The following is a 20,172-nucleotide window of genomic DNA, read 5'->3' as shown; positions in this document are numbered from 1 at the left end:
GAAGCCTTAAGGTGAGTGGTAGGGAGTAAGGGCGGTGGATCTTTTTTTAAACACCCAAATATAGAAGGGAAAAGAATTTTGCCAGATTAGATTTTTTTTTTTTTTTGTAAAATTTCAGACCCCTTCCATTTTTGTAGAGAGATATTTAATACATAATATAAAGGTTTGGGGGGAATTTCAAGAATTCAGGAAAAAAAAGATCACTTCCCTGGTTCCCATCGCGTAGAGTCACCCCCAACTCCACAAAATGTTCTAAGCCATTTTGAGTTTTCAGAGTCCTACTTTGTGCTTTAAAAAAAAGAAAGAAAGAAAAGACAGGCAATGCAGGCTCCTTCGAAGAGTTCTTCACACATAGCAGAAAAGATGCTCAAGGAACCGAGCCAAAGAGTGAGACTAGCAGATTGGGATGTAAGCACTGTGGAACAATTGCCTGGGGGCGGGGGGAGGGCAGAGAGAGAGGGGGCGGAGTCGGAGTCCTGAGTAGAAGTCTTCAAACACGCTGATTTGGGAATAGGAAGCTGAATCACCTTCAAACTACAAAATAAGCCATAACTGAGAGTTTCACACCAAGTCTCCCTCCTAGGATTACTGAACTGACATTTTCCAAAGAATAAAGTGGTCACGTAGTGCCAAAGCCCCAGCTCTTTGTCTCAGCAGGGACTAGGCTCCTCTAACGCCAAGAGACAAGAGACTTGCAGGATTCTGACCTGTTTTTGCTGAAGGCGGAGGAAATTGTGCCACCGGAGCCCTCATTATCTGCATTCTGGCCTCAGTGCAACCGTGGCCTCTGAGATGTCACTGTGGTTAGAAGTTTCCTTAGGTGTTCAGTGCAGTGACACCCCCCCACCCCCCACCCCATCCCCCACTCTGGGGCTGGCTCTGGAGATGGAAGTGGCTGAAGCTGAATGCATGGGCTTCTTTTGCCACTTTGTCTCCAAACTCTTCTTCCCGGTGACCTCAATGAGATCACAACTCACAATGTTCCCGCTTAAACAGACAGCGTCCGTGGTTCTGTTTAATTCTCACTCCAGATCTTGATTTCCCCACGTGGTTCTCTGTCTGTATGCAGGTTCTGCCTCCCCTCTCTCCACCCCCTGGGGCACATCAAGATTCCAGTCTCCTTTTGCTCTAAGGAATTCTTTTTGGAACTATTAAGTTCTGGGGTGATGGGTGGCCCAGTTGATTGAGCATCTGACTTCGGCTCAGGTCATGATCCCACAGTTTGTGAGTTTGAGCCCCGCACCGGGCTCTGTGCTGACAGCTCAGAGCCTTAGATCCTGCTTCGGATTCTGTGTCTCCCTTTCTCTCTGCCCTTCCCCGTTTGCACTCTGTGTCTGTGTCTGTGTCTCTCAAAAGTAAATAAACATTAAAACATTTTTTTGAAGAAAATAACTATTAAGTTCTGAAGCTTTCTTCCAATATCACTTTTAGTAAAACAACTCTGCATTTATTTTCTTTAAAATCTCCCTGTTTCCTCAACGCCTCTGATTACCCCTGCAGAATGGTGATAAAACAGAACACCCAGGCCATGCGACAAAATCGAGACACGCCATTCTAGTATAAAGAGCTGGGTCTGAAGACCACTGCCAGGCTGCCTGATGAGAAGAATTTATAAAGCTGTGAGTGCTGTATACTCCACGGCAAAAAGCCTAGTATCTTTCTTCCACAGAAAGGTGAACAGGCCCAATTATGCTGATTTTGGTTTTCATTTTATTTGCATATTTACATCTTTAAAGCCCTTCCTTCCTGTAAGAAATTAGCTTCTAGAAGCACAGAATATTATAGCTGTACTCTATCATGTGCTTCCCGGAAGTACCCTGGGGCTTTCCGCCCAGAGCAATACAATCCTGACTAATAAAAATTTCTTTGAAGATACAGATCAGATTCTGAAAAAGCCTTTCAATTTTTAAGTCTGTGCCTGCACCCATTAATTGAATTGCTTTTGTTAATTACATGTCCTCAAAGTGAGATGAGCTTGGATCAAAGTGTATTTTACAGAGTAAGATGACACTGCCAGGGATAACCATTCTGCCGATTCTTCAGAGGTTTCTATGCTGCTGTCGACAACAAATTTAAGTCAGCTTCAAGGGGGCTTCTCATGGCAAAAAGTGCTCTTGAGGGGCGCCTGGGTGGCTCAGTCAGTTGGGCGTCTGACTTCAGCTCAGGTCATGATCTCACAGTCCGTGGGTTCGAGCCCCACGTCGGGCTCTGTGCTGACAGCTCGGAGCCTGGAGCTTGCTTCGGATTCTGTGTCTCCCTCTCTTTCTGACCCTCCCCTTCTCATGCTGCCTCTATCTCTCTCTCAAAAATAAATAAAACATTAAAAAAAAAATTTAAAAATAGAGTGCTCTTGAAGCTTCAAAGAGATGATCAGATATCAGATGAAGATCAAACTCTACCTCTGGGAACCTGAAGTGTTTCAGGCTGTAGCCTTTGGTTAGTCTAGGTTCAGTGTGGATTTAATTAACATGTCATAAAAAGAGAAGGATACTTGGGGTGTTGATTTTCCCCGAATTCTTTTATCACATGAATCCTGTACAAGAGGCATGATTCCACTATACCCCTAAGAGCAAATCTTCACTCCAGGAAGTGAAGCCAGGATTGAAAATGTCCAGCTACTGTGGATATGTGACACTGAGTGTAAGGCTTTCAAAGTAGAAGACACTCCAGCAGAAATTCAACGTAACGGGGCGGGGGGGGGGGGGGGGGGGGGGGGCAGTGCCTACTAGCTCAGATTAGTTTTTAAATTCTATTTAAAGAAATTCTGCCTCATGGAAAGATTGCTTATTTGGAATTAACTAATATTAGACTGAGCATCAACTTTGTGCGCCAAGAACTTATACAAAACTTTTTTGCATATAAACGTCGCAATAAGCCCAGGACATCTGAATCAGAGAAGTTATGTCACAGGCCTAAGGTCACATAGTAAGAGGGAAATCTGGAATGTGACTCAGATCTTTAGATTCCAAGTCCAGCTTTGTTACTTGGGATCCCACTTGGCTCCTAGAGACAACGGATTTTTATTTATTATAAAAACAACATAAAGGCTTTTCACCTAGTGTCTAATAGATATAAAAGGAAAACATTCAGAGGTGCCTGCGTGGCTCAGTTGGTTAAACGTCCAACTATGGCTCAGGTCATCATCTCGTGGTCCGTGGGTTCGAGCCCTGCGTCGGGCTCTGTGCTGACAGCTCGGACCCTGGAGCTTGCTTTGGATTCTATGTCTCCCTCTCTCTCTGCCCCTCTCCTACTCATGCTCTGTCTCTCAAAAATAAATAAATAAACATTAAAAATAAAAAGGGTAACATTTATAATCACTTAGCTCACTTAATGCAAATCACTATGATTCAGTCTAACAATGATGATTGTATTTGTCTTGTAAGAAGGATTGGTCCTATGAGAACCGGGAACATTGGGCAAGATCTCTGTGAGAGAAGCTTCAAGAGGTACCATAGAGGGCTCTTATATTCACTTTCCACCAGCTACTCTTTCTCTCCCATTTTGCTCCTGCAATATTTTGAAATTCTATCATTTTATTTATTTTTTAAGTATTTATTTATTTTTGAGAGACAGAAAGAGGGAGACAGAGACAGAGCACAAGCCTAGGAGGGGCAGAGAGAGGAGACACAGAATCCGAAGCAGGCTTCAGGCTCAGAACTGTGAGCACAGAGCCCGAAATAGGGTTTGAACTCATGAACCGTGAGATCATGATCTGAGCTGAAGTCAGATGCTTAACTGAATGAGCCACCCAAGTGCTCCAAAATCCCATCATTTTAAAGGCATTATTATGGAGTATCCACTGCACACATTAAAACTTTCCCAGGATTTGGATCTCTGTAAGTTATGGTGACACAGAGGCTGTCCCAGCTTGGATGGATTGGAGCTTCAAGATGAGTAGAATTCTGAAGTCAAGTTCAAGTCCAAGTTCAATAGGCTGGATTATCAGTGCCAGTTAAGGGAGGGGGCAATAGCACTGTTCAGAAGTAGTCATAGTTAATTTAAGTAAAAACAGATTTTATTTGTTACAGCTATATTAACCTACACAATGACTAATACCCCGGTGAGAATTTATCTGGTAACTTTCTTAGCATTTAGAGGAAGGGAGAAGAAGGAGAAAGGATCATTCTGAAGCTCTAGCTGGGATAACCAAGTAACTTATTGTGCACACCAGGGCACTTCTGGGAGCAAAATGGGGTCTATTGATGAGAAGATAATATATGTAAACTATTGCTGGGTAGTTTGGTCATGTTAGTTCTCAGGAAAGGCAATCCCTTAAGGAGTTCCTCCTTCAAATAAGTCCACCAAATTCATTTTTCTGATGCTATGGCTTTTTCCACAGCTGTGGCTTCCAGTAACTATATTTCCCCAATAGCAAAGAGGAATGGAAGCAATTGAACATGGGTAAGATTCCTGCAACCCTTAGAGATTCGATGTGACACTCAGGAGAGAGACTCAGTCCATTTGCAATTTTCAGAAGCTGATTATCCAACTAATGCATTACCTTCTGGACCCTTGTTTTATTTCCTCTACCAGCTAATTTAGCAATGTGTCAGTTCTGATAAGAAGATTTGATGGGCAAGAAGATGAGGCTATTACCTAAAATCAGTTTGGGGAATTACCAATAGATTTCAATTATCCACAGTACTCTTATTGAAGACTGATTGGGAACAGTGGTGATTCAGTTGGACACCCTTTTTATTACTATGATAATGCTCTCCTTGTATTTTCTGTCTCTTTGAACATACATTGCATGTGCATTTATAGATTCTCACTTACCTAGACCCATTATCTGTGATTAATACGTTTTTTTTTCCAAATTGATCAATGATCACTTAAATCAGCTTGCAGTGATACGTAATAATAAAATAAAAGCAGGAAATCATTCAATATTCAATGTCTTTTTATTGAGGGCCTATGTTCTAGATATAAAAAAGAAAACAATAGTGAGCTGCTCTTTGAAGGGAAGGGAAGCAATTAGAGCCTACATGGTATATAGCATGTGGAATATACAGCACTTAAACTGCCTTTAAATGCAATTATTATGTAAATTTAAGAGAATATTTAAAATGAAAAGGGTGTACTGAAACATTAGAAAAATATTTCAAGACACAAAGGGTTGACTTCTCCTGCATTAATTTGTAGCAATCCTTCCTAAATTTACTTGGCTATTCTCTTCACTCATTCAAATCCTGATCAGATTTCAAAGTCTAAATTAAGATCCAATTCTCTTTCTGAAGATTATTGTCTATTACAGGACCAGAGTCTCTGTCCTTAGCTATAAAGTACATAGTTACCTTACATAGTTATTTAGCTTATGAATTACTTACCGTTTGATTTTTCAACTGAGAAACCAGTATTGTCTCCCAAAAAAGACCATGAATATATATCTCTTCTTGTATCTCTCCCCAAGATCTAACAGAATTTTGAATGTATTTACATCGGACCATATGAAACTGCATATAATTGATAATTTTTAGTCTGTAATAAAGGAAATTTCATGTGGTTCAACCTGCTAATAGCTCTGGAAACGGTTGTGGTATGCATAGGATTGTATTTAAAACTTTAAATTCTTGGGGCACCTGGGTGGCCAAGTCCATTAAGCATCCACCACTTGATTTCAGCTCAGGTCATGATCTCACAGTTCATGAAATCGAACCCTGTGTCAGGCTCTGCACTGACAGTGTGGAGCCTGCTTAGGATTCTCTCTCCCTCTCTCTGCCCCCTCTGCTTGCCATCTCTCTCCCTCTGAAAAATAAACATTTTTTAAAAACCTTTAAATTCTATTTGTATATGTACATATATATTATATATACATATAAACATATAATAAATGCTTGAGCTTGGGTTTTAATTTTTAAGCAAACATTCAGCCCCAGAAAGCTCAATTCTGTATCTCCCAGACCTGATTTGTAAAAAATGAATATGACAACCTCTTTTCCCAGAAAACAAATGTAACTGAGATAACAGATCACAAGGCATCAACTCTTTGAACATGGTAATGTTTATATTAAATTATTTTCTGGTACCACGTACATATTGAAAAATTATTCTGCAGAATAATGTTACTCATAAATAGTCTTTATCTCAAGTGCTTACCGCATGCCAGAGAGTGGTCTAAACATTTCACATCTATTACCTCAATGAGGCTCACCTGTCACTTTTTTTCTGATGAGCAAATTGAGGCATGAAGAGGTCAGGTAATTTGCTCAAGATAACACAACTCGTAATGGCTGAAGTGGGTGTCAATTTCAGGCAGTCTGCTTTCAGTCCTTAATTTAAATACCACATGGACTCTAATCAATAGAAATAGAGTTATTTAAAAATTAAAATAAATGATAACTCATTTAGCCTTGGGAAATGTATGCATCTGGTGAAGACTATTTTTTGGAGTTACAGAGTTGAACAGAACATACCTAGGGCTCGAAGACCTGAAGTTTTAGCTCTCTTAGAAGTAACTGAAAATCATTTTGAATTATAGTGTCTCAGTTTTCTGCATTAAAATGGAAATTTATACCACTGACTCTTGTATAAGGATTGAATATGAAGAGAAAGAAAAATAGATCACACACATGACAATTAGAGCCTTTAACTAATTAGATCAATTTATTTTTATATTTGGGAATGAATGTTGGCATGCAAATACTTCAGTAAAATTATGTTTAATGCTACTTTTCTGTAATCAATATATGTTCTCTAACATAGAGATGTGTCATTTTCTTTGTTACTTGAAAACAATACAAACATCACACAAGCAGAAAATAATAAGGTCGCTTAACTGGGTATAGTAATCAATAAATCAATATATATATGCAAACATAATGTACATTATGTATACATAAATAATATATATTCTATACAGTATGTTTAGTAATAGAATTTGTCCTGATTTGTACCTAAAAGTATTTTTAGGATTTAACTTTTTTTGAGAGAAAGAGAGAGAATGAGCAGTGGAGGGGCAGAAAGAGAAGGAGAGAGAGAATCTTAAGCAGTCTACACACCCAGCATTGAGCCTGATGGGGGGCTTGATCTCAGGACCCTGAGATCATGACTTGAGCCAAAATCAAGAGTCATACACTACTGACAGAGCCACCAGATACCCCAATAATTTAACTTTAATAAAAAACAATTAATGAAAGAATCTAGTGTGACATCCTCTAAGTTTGGATGAGAAGAAACACATACATCCTTCTTTGGAATTCTGCATTACATAGTGACAAAAGCTTTAGGTGGGAAATTGGGCATTTTGCTTTAAGTTTCCAGCCTTCCATTAGATTGGCTGGAAAAACAAAGTAGATGAATTTATGTTATTCAAATAACAACTTTTAACAAGTATGCTTAAAATAAGATTTGTTTATTAGTTCTCAAGTCTGTATTCTAGGAAATGCATTTCTGTTTCTCCTAATAAAATAAGCCAAGCACACTCTTCTCTTTCAGAAAACATCAAAAGGAGAACAGCCAGAATATTTCTTAGATACAGACTTAGATGCTCCATATAAGAGGTGAGCCACTCAGAACCTGGGAGGCGTTTTCTGAAAGGACCTCCATGAAGCTATTATCCATGGCCAAGTTTGGGAAGAGACACTGACTGAGAGGTTGAAGCTCTGGTGGAATGGCATTGCAGGCTTAGATTTTTCAAGTCCTACTTTTCTGATCTGTTTGAGTTTTCTGCTCTTTTTCACGAATTACATTTTTAGCAGCATCAGAGGTTACCTCAGAGAGCAAACTGTGGGTCATTCCCTTGTTCATTTTTGCTGTTTTTCTCTGCTTTAGAAAAAAAGTACTTGGAAAGTCAAACTGCACTAGCATTCAAGTTCAGTCGAGGAGACAAGAGACGTGCCAGGCAAGGTTACCTTCTTACACGCTGTGATGGAGCTCCCCAGGCCGCTTCTCCAGCCTCCGCTGGCGCTGCCCTGCTGCGGCGCGGAAACTTCTTACATTAGTGGTGGCTCCAAGTTGCTGTGTGTGCCCCAAAACACAAAAGAGAACACGTCCCGGTGAGTCTCCTCCATATTCAGAACAGAACACAGTGTGGTTTAACAAAACTCATCTTCCGCATGACACTCAGCATTCCAAATGCTGCTGACACTGACATTGCTTAGCTGGCTTCGCTCTTGCAATTGGTGGAGCCACGGTGAACTATTCTGTTGGGAACAGGAACCTGAAATCCAGTGACTCCCAGTGCCTCGATGGACACAGTGCATTTGCCTGACTTCTAACATCGTTACTTTTTCTTGAGCAAGCAGTTTTAAAACTCAGATAATGCTTTGGATTCTGCTCGGAATTCAAAATTTAAAAACACTCATTTCTTAAAATGAGTGACAAAACATAATTTCAATCAGGAGGCAGGGCAGGACCATGAAAAGAATGTGGGCTTTAGAAAATGTACATCAGGGACACCGGGGTGGTTCAGTTGGTTAAACATCTCACTTTGGCTCAGGTCATGATCTCACGGTTTGTGAGTTCGAGCCCTGTGTCAGAGCCTGGAGCCTGCTTCAGATTCTGTGCCTCCCTCTCTCTCCGCCCCTCCCGTGCTCATACTCTGTCTCTCTCTTTCTCTCTCTCTCAAAAATAAATAAACATTAAAAAAGAAAAGAAAATGCACATGATCTCTTTGCACCTCTGTGGCAGGGGCATTATCTTAACTTCTTTGCCTCCAAATTCTAGATTCTTCTCTTCCTTACCCCTATGTCTGACTGAAATTATTACCAATCCTGGTTTTCATGATACTATGGGGGATTTTATTTTATTTTTTTAAAGTTTATTTATTTTTGAAAGACAGAGAAACAATGCATGAGCAGGGGAAGGGCAGAGAGAGAAGGAGACAGAATCTGAAGCAGGCTCCAGGCTCTAAGCTGTCAGCACAGAGCCTGACGAGTGGCTCAAACTCACAAACTGTGAGATCATGACCTGAGTGGAAGTCGGCCCCTTAACCAACTGAGCCACCCAGGTGCCCCTACTATGGGAGATTTTAAATTCAACCTAATTTAAATACAAAAAGTTCTCTGGACCTTAAGGTTTTCTAAATACTTCTCTTTGGAAAATACTGAAATTTGGAATTTAAAAAATGCATGGATATCTGAAGCCTACACATTTTATTTCTGTTGTTCTTGACCACACAGAATATGTACAATTCATCAAAATACATTTTTTGGAATATGATCTAATAATTCTTTATGTAATTACCAGGCCAACATTTAAAATTTTTCTTCTAAAGGAACAACAAATAGAAGATTAGTTAAATGTATTTCTGACTCATATATAAACCTCATATTTCAAGTGCTAGATTCATCAATTTTCATTACATTGAGATTAAACGTAAGTCAGAAATACATAAGCATAGTCTGTTAGCATTTCCACTAAATTACTAGGGATGGCTTTTTTTTTAAATGACTGTTGACGGTTTATGTCATGGATCATAAGTTTAGGTAAAAATTACACAGAATAATTCAAGAAAAATCCGTTTTGTTTTAAATTTCCGCATATTACTTTCTGAGTAATTGCCATCTTGAGGACTAGAATGAGCTTAATTTAAATGAAAGGATAACACTTGTGTTGCCTTCCCTGGGAAAAGACGGTCGGTGGGCGGAATAAAGGAGGGTGTTACGTGGTTCTCTCTATGTCCTTAGATTCTCTGCTGGCTAGCTTAGCTGGGTCTGCCATTTATAAGTGAATCCTGGGAGTGAAGTCTCTGGTCCTTTCTAGCTCCAGAAAACACTTGCAAAGTATCATGGAGAGTCCAAACTTTCAGCCCTATTTTCACAGGTTTCTCACAATGGGGGTGGGGGAGGGCTATAACTTTGTAGCTGTTATTTAAGTGTGACTATGCCTCAAAGTTAGCTGCAGATGCTCCTCTGAATGCTTTCCTGGCCATAGGACATTTTGGCTTTTATTCAAATGCCAAACATTTATCATTGTTAGGTTCCAAAACCGCTCATATGTGGAAGATAAACCCACAGGCCTAGCTAATTTTGATCTGCAATAGCTCATGAGTCAAGGAAATCACATTTTCCAATGTTAAGATATCTCCTATTTCTCTTTACAGAATTAACCTTTCTCTTTACAGGAGTATCAAGGCAACAGGCTGAGAAGTAAGGTTGACACAGATTGAAAATAAAACAGGGTAGAAAAAGAGCTTCAAAAGTCTCTGATTGCTCTGGAGGGGAATGACATCAAACTTGCAGAGAGTTAGTTAGGTCCAGAGTAGGGGTTAAAAGGAAAAAGTAAAAGTTCATGCATGGAAATTCCTTGTTTCCCTGAAAAGCATATTGTATATGCCTGCAAGTGCAAGGTGCATAGTAATTTAAAAAATAATGTTTATTTATTTTTCAGAGACAGAGTGTGAGTGGAGGAGGGGCACGCGCGCACACACACACACACACACACACACACACACAGAATCCAAAGCAGGCTCCATGTTGCGAGCTGTCAGCACAGAGCCTGATACAGGGCTCGAACCCACAGATCACAAGATCATGTCCTGAGCCAAAGTTGGACACTTCACCCACTGAGCCACCCAGGCACCCCTCGCAAGGCACATAGTAAATTTTTAGGCATAAAAACGTTTAAGAACTGCTGAGTTAGTCTAGTGAAAAGTCAAAAATGACAAGTCTGTCTACATATCTTGGTAAGAAAGCCCATCTGCCTTTAAGATTATTGTGATATCCCAGTTGTAAATGAAGGTATGGAAGGTACGGAAGGACTTTGAAAGTGTGGCTGGGCTGTTAGGTTCATTCAATTTGTCTCAATGATAGTCTGTATAACATGGATAAAGAAATGTATTTTAAATATATATGTGTCTGTATGTGTTTGTTAGTTTGTTATTTTGAGAATGAAACAGGACAGTAGACTCCCATTAGTGGGAGTAAAATCTATGCATTACCTGATGAGCATGACACAGTTCCATTGTACCAATATTCAAAGCGAATGCATCTTCCAGTCCCCAGAAACACATTATAAATCAATTTGATGATGCCTAATATACAAAACTATATTCAGAGAGGCTTGTCTTTTAAACTATGTGACATGAGTGTTAATTCCCGGTAAGTGAAATTACCAGGCAGACCAATCTGCCTCCATGCCTTTGGGAGGGAGATGGAATTTTGAGAGTATTTGCGAAGATGTCCCTGTTTTCGAGAGAAGCAGAGTGTTGGCTGCTTCGGGATGAGGCAGAGATAGCAACAAGAAACTCATGCATTTATTAAAATGAGTTCCAGTGGACAGTAAACGAATGGCTGTCAAGATACAGGACAGCCTTATAAGTGGCTCCTAAGGGGGAAGGATGGAAGGTCTTCCCTGGGACATCTTCTTTGATTTTGACAAACGTTGACAATCTTTATTAAGCACATCCTTTCAGGCTGGTCTCGTGCTGAAACTGCTAAATGTGTTTCAGTGAAGAGGCAGATCAAGGTGGAAAAGAAGGTACAAAAGCAGAATAGGAAGCAGTGATTTTACAAATATTATGGAAGAGAAGTAAGCTCCCTTACAGAAAATGTCATATATGAATGAGGTGCTGAGTGGCCACCTCATTGCAATCATTAAGGATTCATGCAGTGTGACTAAGTAGGTCATCATCAGGAGTGGGAATCCTTTAGGGAATTTTCAGTTATTTCTCCAGAGCAAGAGAGAAGTGTCTGGTTACTGGAAATCAGGTTGTCTATATGTCTCTACTCCAAGTTTAGTTTGTGAAACAGTAAGTCTGACAGCGCTTAGGAGCTTATTAGATACCCAGGAATTCAGGTCCCTCCCTAGAACTACTGAATCAGAATCTGTATTTTAACATTAAACTTGGGTGATTCATATGCCCAATAAAGTTTGAGAAGCATTTATCTAACATGTTAAATTAATTATATGCCTATTCTCTTTTCCCTTTGGATCTTTGCACATAATGCATGCCTTTCCCAGGCCCCCTCATTCCTCCTGAATAATACCCACTCTATCCTTTGGGTCTCTATTTATAAATCACCTCTTTCACTGCTCTCCTCTCCTCCCTCTACCTGCATATCTCCAATGCCTCATGCACACACAAACACACTCAACACTCTACCATTCCCCATATTCCCATCCATACCCTAACCCAAGAAGTGGGGCAGACACTTTTCTTCTGTGAACCCAATAGCACCCCCACCATCTTGCTACAATGCTTGTCAAATGGGGTATAATTTTGTAATGTTTGTCTGTCTCCCCTTTAGATTGTAAATACTGATAGAACAGAGGACTGTTAGGACCCAGAACAGTGCCAGGCAGTGGTGGATGCTCAATTAGTACTTATTCATGTCTTCTGTTCTTATCTTTCTGAGTTTCCTGCCTGACATGAAAAGATTATGCACAACAGAGTATCTGAATGCAATGCTGACTTTTCTTTTTTTTTTTTTAATTTTTTTTTTATGTTTTATTTACTTCTAGGAGAGAGACAGTGCGAGCAGGGGAGGGTCAGAGAGAGAGGGAGACACAGACTCTGAAACAGGCTCCAGGCTCTGAGCTGGCAGTCAGCACAGAGCCCGACACGGGGCTCGAACCCACGAACCGCGAGATCATGACCTAAGCGAAAGTCAGACGCTTAACCGACTAAGCCATCCAGGCGCCCCCAATGCTGACTTTTCTATAGTGGTGACAGATGGTGAGATAAGCCACATCTGAGGAGATCATTTAAAGAATTTCCCAGGATAGTTCTAATGAAAAGGGATCCCGCTGCTATTGCTGCTCCCATGTCAAGTAAAGACAGTGTAAAGTTAAAATAAATTTAGCAGATTCTAAAAGGTAAGATTTGTTCTCATCTCTTCCCCACTTACAGAATGTTTTCAGTAAGATGTAGTAATTACCGTTCCTTTGATTGTCTCTATCCTATTAAGGATACTTACTCTTGAGGTTTACACTAAACCCTTTAATCCTGATCCTGGAAAAAACCATAGAAGCTCACATCCATCAGAAGAGATCTTCAGAAAGGAATTGGTTGGTCTCATTAAAATCAATTTAAAGGCACACTACAAATAAGAATTTAGAGGACTTTAAAATACACCTGCACATGGCTCAAAATGAAAGTGTGCTCGAGTGAATGTCCTTATTTTACTTTTAGCAAAAAAGACTAACTTTTACACGATGCTCAGAGGTTTAGGCAAGTCTTTCAAAACCTGATTCGTTTTAAAAATCCAATGATATATTAGTTTCTCCTACCTTCATCTTCTGACCAATCTCTTAACAAGGGCTCTCTTGCTGACCAAACTTTAATTAGGCTACTCTGAGCCCTCTTGTCAACTAGATCTTGACCTTGACCTGGAGCCCTACCCCGGCCCACTGAGCCCAGTCTTAGCATGGAATCCTGCTAAGTCAGTTTAGTGGAAATCCCTCCACCCTTGACATCTTTCCTCATCCCTCACCCTTGATAGCTAGGTCCTTGGTTAGCCTTTAGCAAGAATACTGTCAGGCCATTTTAGCAAGGCTTCCCCTCCCCTCAGTATCTTCACTTAGTAATTTTCCGTCCACTGACCCCCTTACTCTGCCCATTGGTTATAAATCCCCATTGGTCCCTGTTGCATTTGGAATTAAGCTTAGTTCTATATTCATGTCTTTCTCCCCAACTGCAGCAGCTCAAATAAAATCTGCCTTGCATTTTTAGTAAGTGTTTGGTGCAAAAGTTTTTGTTTACAATGTGTCTTTTTTCTCTTGTATTCTTCCACTCTTTCTCTGGTTTTATTGCCTGGATAGGAAGTTTTGTTTTTCTTTCTTTTCTTTTCTTTTTTTTTTTTTTCTTTTGCTTGTAGACCCATGTTTTTATTGTCTAGGTTGGAGATTCCAGAGCCTGATTTTCTTAGCATGTCATTCGTACGAATTAAATACGTCACCAATTCATTAGTGGCTGAAAGACCAACCAAGTCCTCATGAATTCTGTATGCTTATCAGAGGCAACAACTATCCAAATGTTGAAAATCTTTAGAAACACTGTTATATGTCCTGTTTCAATATTTAAAAGCAATTGAGTAACTATAGAATGGTGAACTTCAGACTTTCCCATCCCCTGAACCAGTGAAATAATAATAAAAAGAGCAATAAAATTATAAAGTTGCCATCCTTTTATTTTTCCCAGTAAGAAAATTAAAAGAAATCCTGCCTCTTCTCTCACCACAATTCTTCAAAGAAAAAATATTGGAACAATGTAACAAAAAACTTTGGTAGATTATTTAAGAATGAAGAATATTTCTTTTTAGGAACAGATAGTTGACACACTCCACTATCATTTTTGCCCTCAGGTCAGTGAAAATGTTGTTGCAGACCTAAGTTCGGATACTAGTAAATGGTAATAAACAAAATAAAAATAGGACATTCATTATTAATCATAAAATAAGTAGCTTATTCTTAGCTGAAATAGTGGTTTCAAATTAGTTATAGTCTAATCTAATCTTGATTATTAAAAACACAAAAACAGGGGTGCCTGGGTCGTTCAGTTGTTTAAATGTCAACTCTTGATCTTGGCCCAGGTCAAGGTCTCACAGTTTGTCAGATTGAGCCCTGCACAAGGCCTCATGCTGGCAGCATGAAGCTTGGTTGGGATCCTGTCTCTCTCTCTCTCTCTCTCTCTCTCTCTCAATCTCTTTCTCAAACTAAATGAATAAACTTAAAAACAAAACCAAAAAAGAAACACATGATTATAGGATAGTTAATTCATTTAGAATACAATTTGTAAACACCAGTGGTTAGAATTTCTCTATTTTTCACTACTAGTTGGGCTGAAATCTTTTACCTTGAAAAATTATACCGAGAAGTATGCAATATAGACCTTTTCATTCAGGCAATCCTCAAATCTATCAGATATATCTAGCAAAACATCGACCTCCTCAAATGTAGATACTGTGCAAAATTAGTAGATTATAGTAGAAGAGACAATCAGATATTAAACTTCTTTATACAAGAAAAGGGATAGAGGAGCCTGGGTCGTTCAGTCGGTTAAGCATCCGACTTCTGATCAAGTCATGATCTCACAGTTCGTGAGTTCAAGCCCCACATCTGGATCTGTGCTGACAGTGCAGAGCCTGGAGCCTGCTTCAGATTCTGTGTCTCCCTCTCTCTCTGCCCCTCCCCTGCTCATGCTCTGTTTCTCAAGAATGAATAAATATTAAAAAAAATTTTTTAAAAAGAAAAGGGATATACTGTGGAATACTACAGTGTTACTGGTAATAATATATAATACATAATTATAATAATTATTAACAATTATTATTAGTTATAATCATAAACAATTATATATTATATATACTGAATAATCAGCATCAGATATTGTGCTTTGCAAATCCATATTTATCTCTAAGAAAAGAGTTGATAGCAAGTAATGTTCTCATGAACTTAATCATACTGTAGGGCTTATTATCTTTGGGCCTTAAAAAGCTGTTTCACAATCTCAAGCTTCACCAAGACCTCAATAAATCATTTTAAAATTATATCTTCTTGTTCAGAAAAGGGGATCAGACAAGACAGTGTGATAGCTTAGCTCCTTTTATTTCTTTTTGCTAATGAGTGCTACCAGGAAAGTTTCAAGACATATATCCTGCAAATGGCGTTTGCTAAAGGACTATTTTAACACAAGGCAAAAAGATCACATCACAGTTGCTGAGCTAGTGTTGCATGAATATGTATTTATATGTGAAGACTGTAAGATGCTTCCTATTGAAGTAATTATTCCTAAGTGTTTTGATTCTTAAAAAAAATGTCTTAGGTGTGTATGTGTTTGGGTGGTCAGAATACCTTACGCATGTTGCTGCATTCGGCTGCATCTAGGCTTTAGTTCAAGTGCATCCAGAATATATGTAACAGTAACCACCTCAGCTCCTGAGTATTTCTGTTCTTCCACCAAAACATCTGGACAAGTGCTGTTATAAAATCTTCTCTATGTTATTTTTAACAAAAACTACCATCATTTACTGCATGGTGGGTGCTTAGAGCTCTTAAGAAGTATTTTATATAATCTTTTAATTGCACCCCTCTTATAGATGAGACGTCATCTCACCTATAACATAACATAATTTAACATAATATAATTCAAGGTTATACTGCTCATCAATAATTGATCTGAGATTTGACCTGTTTCTCTTAGCACCCAACCATGTTCTTTTCCCCTGTGATCGTTCGTATTCCATCGAATCCTCTGCTTCCATGGCCATGACATCTAGATGAGTCTTAATGCAGCCACAGCCCAGCACTTTGGCATTTGAAAAATCCACGTTCAGGTTTCTACTCTACCACTTACTACCTGGATGGAATTGGACACATTCTGAAACCTCTCTAAGACTGGCTTTCCTCATCTGTAAAATGCAGATTAGAGTAGAAGCTTCGTCACAGAACTGCTCCAGTGGTTAAATGGGGTTATTTTCATAGGCCAGCAATTCAGGGTATGCATAATATTGAGCACTCAATATTAAGTTGAGAAATGATATCATATTAATCCCTATAAGTTTATTTACTCGTAAGAATCTCCCTGTTAGATTTTCAGCACATTTTTGATACTAAATTAAATATAACATATGCAGACCTTTTGAATAAATACATCAGTACTTGTTACAGTGACATTTCTTTCCTGCGTTCAGATCCGGGTTTTGAAAATATATAGAGTAAAGATTTTCTTGTTTATGCTGACTCTTGACTATTATCATAAGATTATAAAGTGAAGAATAATTAAGGCTTTTTTTTTTTTAAATCCAAGAAAACACAGAATTCATTCAATTAGTCTAACACTATACAAAAAGATGTGACTCACTCAGGTAGTTTTAGATCTATCAACATGGGAAAATATCTAGGCAATTGAAGCAAAGCTATAAAGCTCCCAGAAGACTAGTGTGACATTGGTGAAAATCTGAATTGAAAGCGTTTCTAGAGAAAAGTATCTGTATTGCTAAAATGCTACTTTAATTGAAAAAAATAAGATAAGCTTAATAAAGGCATAAGATTAATTCTTTAAGGTATTTGATAGACTCCCCCTCTGTGTTTCTGTCTGTCCTCTTAATTTGCTTGGGAAACCCTTTCTACCGGGGGTTCAGATTCTGTGGGGCTCCTGCTTCAGTTCACGAACATCACATCATGAAACTGAATGAAAGAAGCAGTGCTAAAGGGGGGCATCCTGATGTGAACCAAGTATCCTGGTCATTTATATTTAAAGTCAGTTAACTAGGGCACCTGGGTGACTTAGTCGGTTGAGGGCTGACTCTTGATATAGGCTCAGATCATGATCCCAGGGTCGTGGGATCAAGCCCCGGGTCAAGCTCCATGCTGAGCATGGAGCCGCTTAAGATTCTCTCTCTCTCTCCCTCTGCCTCTGTCCTCCATGCTTTCTCTCTCTCTCTCTCTCTCAAATAAAAGTAAATAAATAAAATCAGTATTGTGAAAATGGTATAATGAAGTAAAGGGGAGTGAAATAGGAAAGATAAGAAAATGCAAGTGTGAGTGAAGACTATGGGCATGTGTCATTCTGATGTGTCTAGCAATTGATGTATGAAGTGTAGATTTTAAGAAATCTTTGTTGATAAGTAAGTGAATGAAAGAATTTTGTGGATCTCTTAAATTAGGAAAACCGATGTATTATTCTGTTGAATAAAACGATGTGTGATATAATGCATGTTGTTTCTGGGAGTATAAATTCATATCTAGGCATGCTTTTCAGGATTCTTATCCATGCAGGTCTGTCATCCAGGCATGCCCCTTCTGGGAGTCTCTTCTACAGGAAAGACACCAAAATAAAGTATGTACTGAGATATTCAACTCAATATTAATAGAAAAAACTGAAAATAAATAATACATTCACCAGTAGACACACTGATAGATTTAGCATGCAGACATTAGCATAATGCCCCTTTTCCACCTCTCTCCACCAAGAAAAGGTGACTTGGAAAATGTTCCTCCTTTAAATGAATACAGTTGAACACAAAAGTTATTGTAGGGCCCTAATGCCTGGACTCCTTGTCATCTCTGGGACTTTGTGTCCTTCTCTCTCTCTCTCTGTCCACTTGTGCTACTATCTTAGTGCCTTCCCTAGCCTGGGAGACAAGGTTCTTTGCCTGGAGACCTGCACACCTCACTTTATCACCTCCTTTAGGTCTTTCTCAAAGGCCCCTTCTGGATGAGGCTTCACTTGGCCATTCTATTTACAAGACCCCCCCTATGCCTGGCTTCTTGATCTTTCCTATCTGGCTCTATTTTCTCAGGATCAGTATCATCTTCTAACATCCCACAGAATGTACTTATTTACTGTTTATTATTTAACATGTTTATTATTATATCAAATAATATTATTGTTATTATTTATTACTCTTTATCACATGTCTTTCCTCCCTGCCACCCCACCCACACCACAAGCAATAAGCTCGATAAATGGAGGAATCTTTACTGATTTTTTTTCCCATGGTGCAATATCTGTGGAAATCAAAATTCAGTAAACAGATCTTGACCTATGTTAATATGTGTCAGTTTCCATTTTAAGGCACATCTGTACTTTATATCGAGTGAAGAGGAGTTTTACAGTCTAGCTGGGGCTTAATTAAAGTCTCTAGTTTCTTTCCAAACTTGTTATTTAGTTCTTGAGGTGAAAAAGAACATCTAACGCACTATTGAACCTCACAAAATGCTCAGCACCTTGCCTGACAATTAGCCAGTGCCTGGTAAATAGGGTAGGGTCAATAAATGGGACCACCTAAGATCTTATCGACTTGTCTTTAATCATCAGATAAAAGTAAAGCCAATCTCGTAGTTCTAACTTCATGCTTTTGTCTGTGATGGTCTACACTCCTAAAATAAAAATGTTAAGAAATTATCAGGGAGCTGGAAATAATTCAGACAATCCATGAGGGAACTGACATAGATTTTGTCAAGATGAAACTCATGTTATATCAGAATTGCAATATTTGAAGCCACTACAGTATATGAAGGGATGTGACACAACCACACATTATGGCAGATGAGAAGACTAGCAGGTAATAGAAAGAGGCCAAAACTAGAGAATTTCTTATGTCATGTGACGTAGTGAAAATATTACTGTGTGGCGGAAGTCAGAACACTTGAAATTGGGTCCCAGATGTCACTTTTACTGGTTTCACCTTTAGGAAAGTTTCTTAATCGGCCTAAGCCTCAGTTTCTTCTCTGTCATAGGGGACCAATACTATTTACTCTTCAAGATTGGTTGCTTCTGAAGGGGGAAAATCTCAGCCACTACTAACAGGTACACTTGATTGCCATTCACTCTACCCCAGTCATTATGACAGGAGCTTTATTTTTGTCATTTCATAGCCTCAAAGCATCAGAATAGGGGAAGTGCTATTAGCCTATTATACTCATAGGACTGAGCTTAGGATTTGCTCAGAGTTACACAGTTAATTGAGTCAATTTGAGTTCTAAACCCAGATGACCCAGAGCCCTGGTCCGTGCCAGTTCCCAGGTGCCCTGCTGGCTTCACAGAGTACCACATGGCTTTGGTCACAAACTAACTTTCTTAAGAGCTGGGTTTTTTTTGTTTATTTGTTTGTTTGTTTGTTTTGTTTTTTGTTTTGTTTTGTTTTGTTTTGTTTTAGGATGCTCACATTTTATGGTGACCTTTGGGCCCAGAGTAAACGCTGCATAGAAGGGATGAAGGTTCACACGACGGGGTATCTCTGGCCACTGCACCAGGTTGAATGGCTGTGCCTATTGAGGGAAGTGGGAGGATTCAGCCAAACGCACTGCCAGCCCCAGGCTTCCATGAAAGTAGGATAGAAAAACAACCTCCTTTTATGATTTCAGGGATGAGGGATGCCCTGCCTAACTAAAAATTCTGACACCTGTCTAATCTTTTTTTTTAATGTTTTTATTTGTTTCTGAGAGAGAGAGACAGCATGAACAGAAGAGGGTCAGAGAGAGAGGGAGACACAGAATCTGAAACAGGCTCCAGGCTCTGAGCTGTCAGCACAGAGCCCGACTCGGGGTTCAAACTCATAAACTGTGAGATCATGACCTGAGCCGAAGTCGGAAGCTTAACTGACTGAGCCACCCAGGCACCCCTGCCACTGTCTAATCTTGATGCTGGAGTCCCTTCTACTACCTTAGAGTCATTTCATTGAAAAGAGGTAGCAAGACCCCAAAAAGATGGGACACAGAAAGGTAAAATTTGATGGCAAGAAAGAGATCACGTGCACTGCACTTTGGAGCTTGGCTGAAGTTGTGCTG

At 39.3% G+C, this 20,172-nt stretch overlaps 1 protein-coding gene across 1 annotated transcript in view; it reads right to left on the bottom strand.

Annotated features, from left to right (window-relative positions):
* LOC120220653 (SPHK1 interactor, AKAP domain containing) overlaps positions 1 to 8,009 on the bottom strand; it is a 129,571-nt gene extending 121,562 nt beyond the window's left edge. Inside the window, 1 exon segment of the mRNA XM_039217779.1 lies at positions 7,851 to 8,009. Within this exon segment, the coding sequence (XP_039073710.1) occupies positions 7,851 to 8,009 (159 nt within the window).
* Between the last annotated feature and the right edge of the window lie 12,163 nt (positions 8,010 to 20,172).

This window comes from Hyaena hyaena, unplaced genomic scaffold (genome assembly GCF_003009895.1).
Source record: "Hyaena hyaena isolate Hyena2069 unplaced genomic scaffold, ASM300989v1 scaffold_714, whole genome shotgun sequence".
NCBI lineage: Eukaryota > Metazoa > Chordata > Mammalia > Carnivora > Hyaenidae > Hyaena > Hyaena hyaena.
Note: the sequence above shows the minus strand (reverse complement) of the source record. Positions and strands in the feature narration are given on the sequence as shown.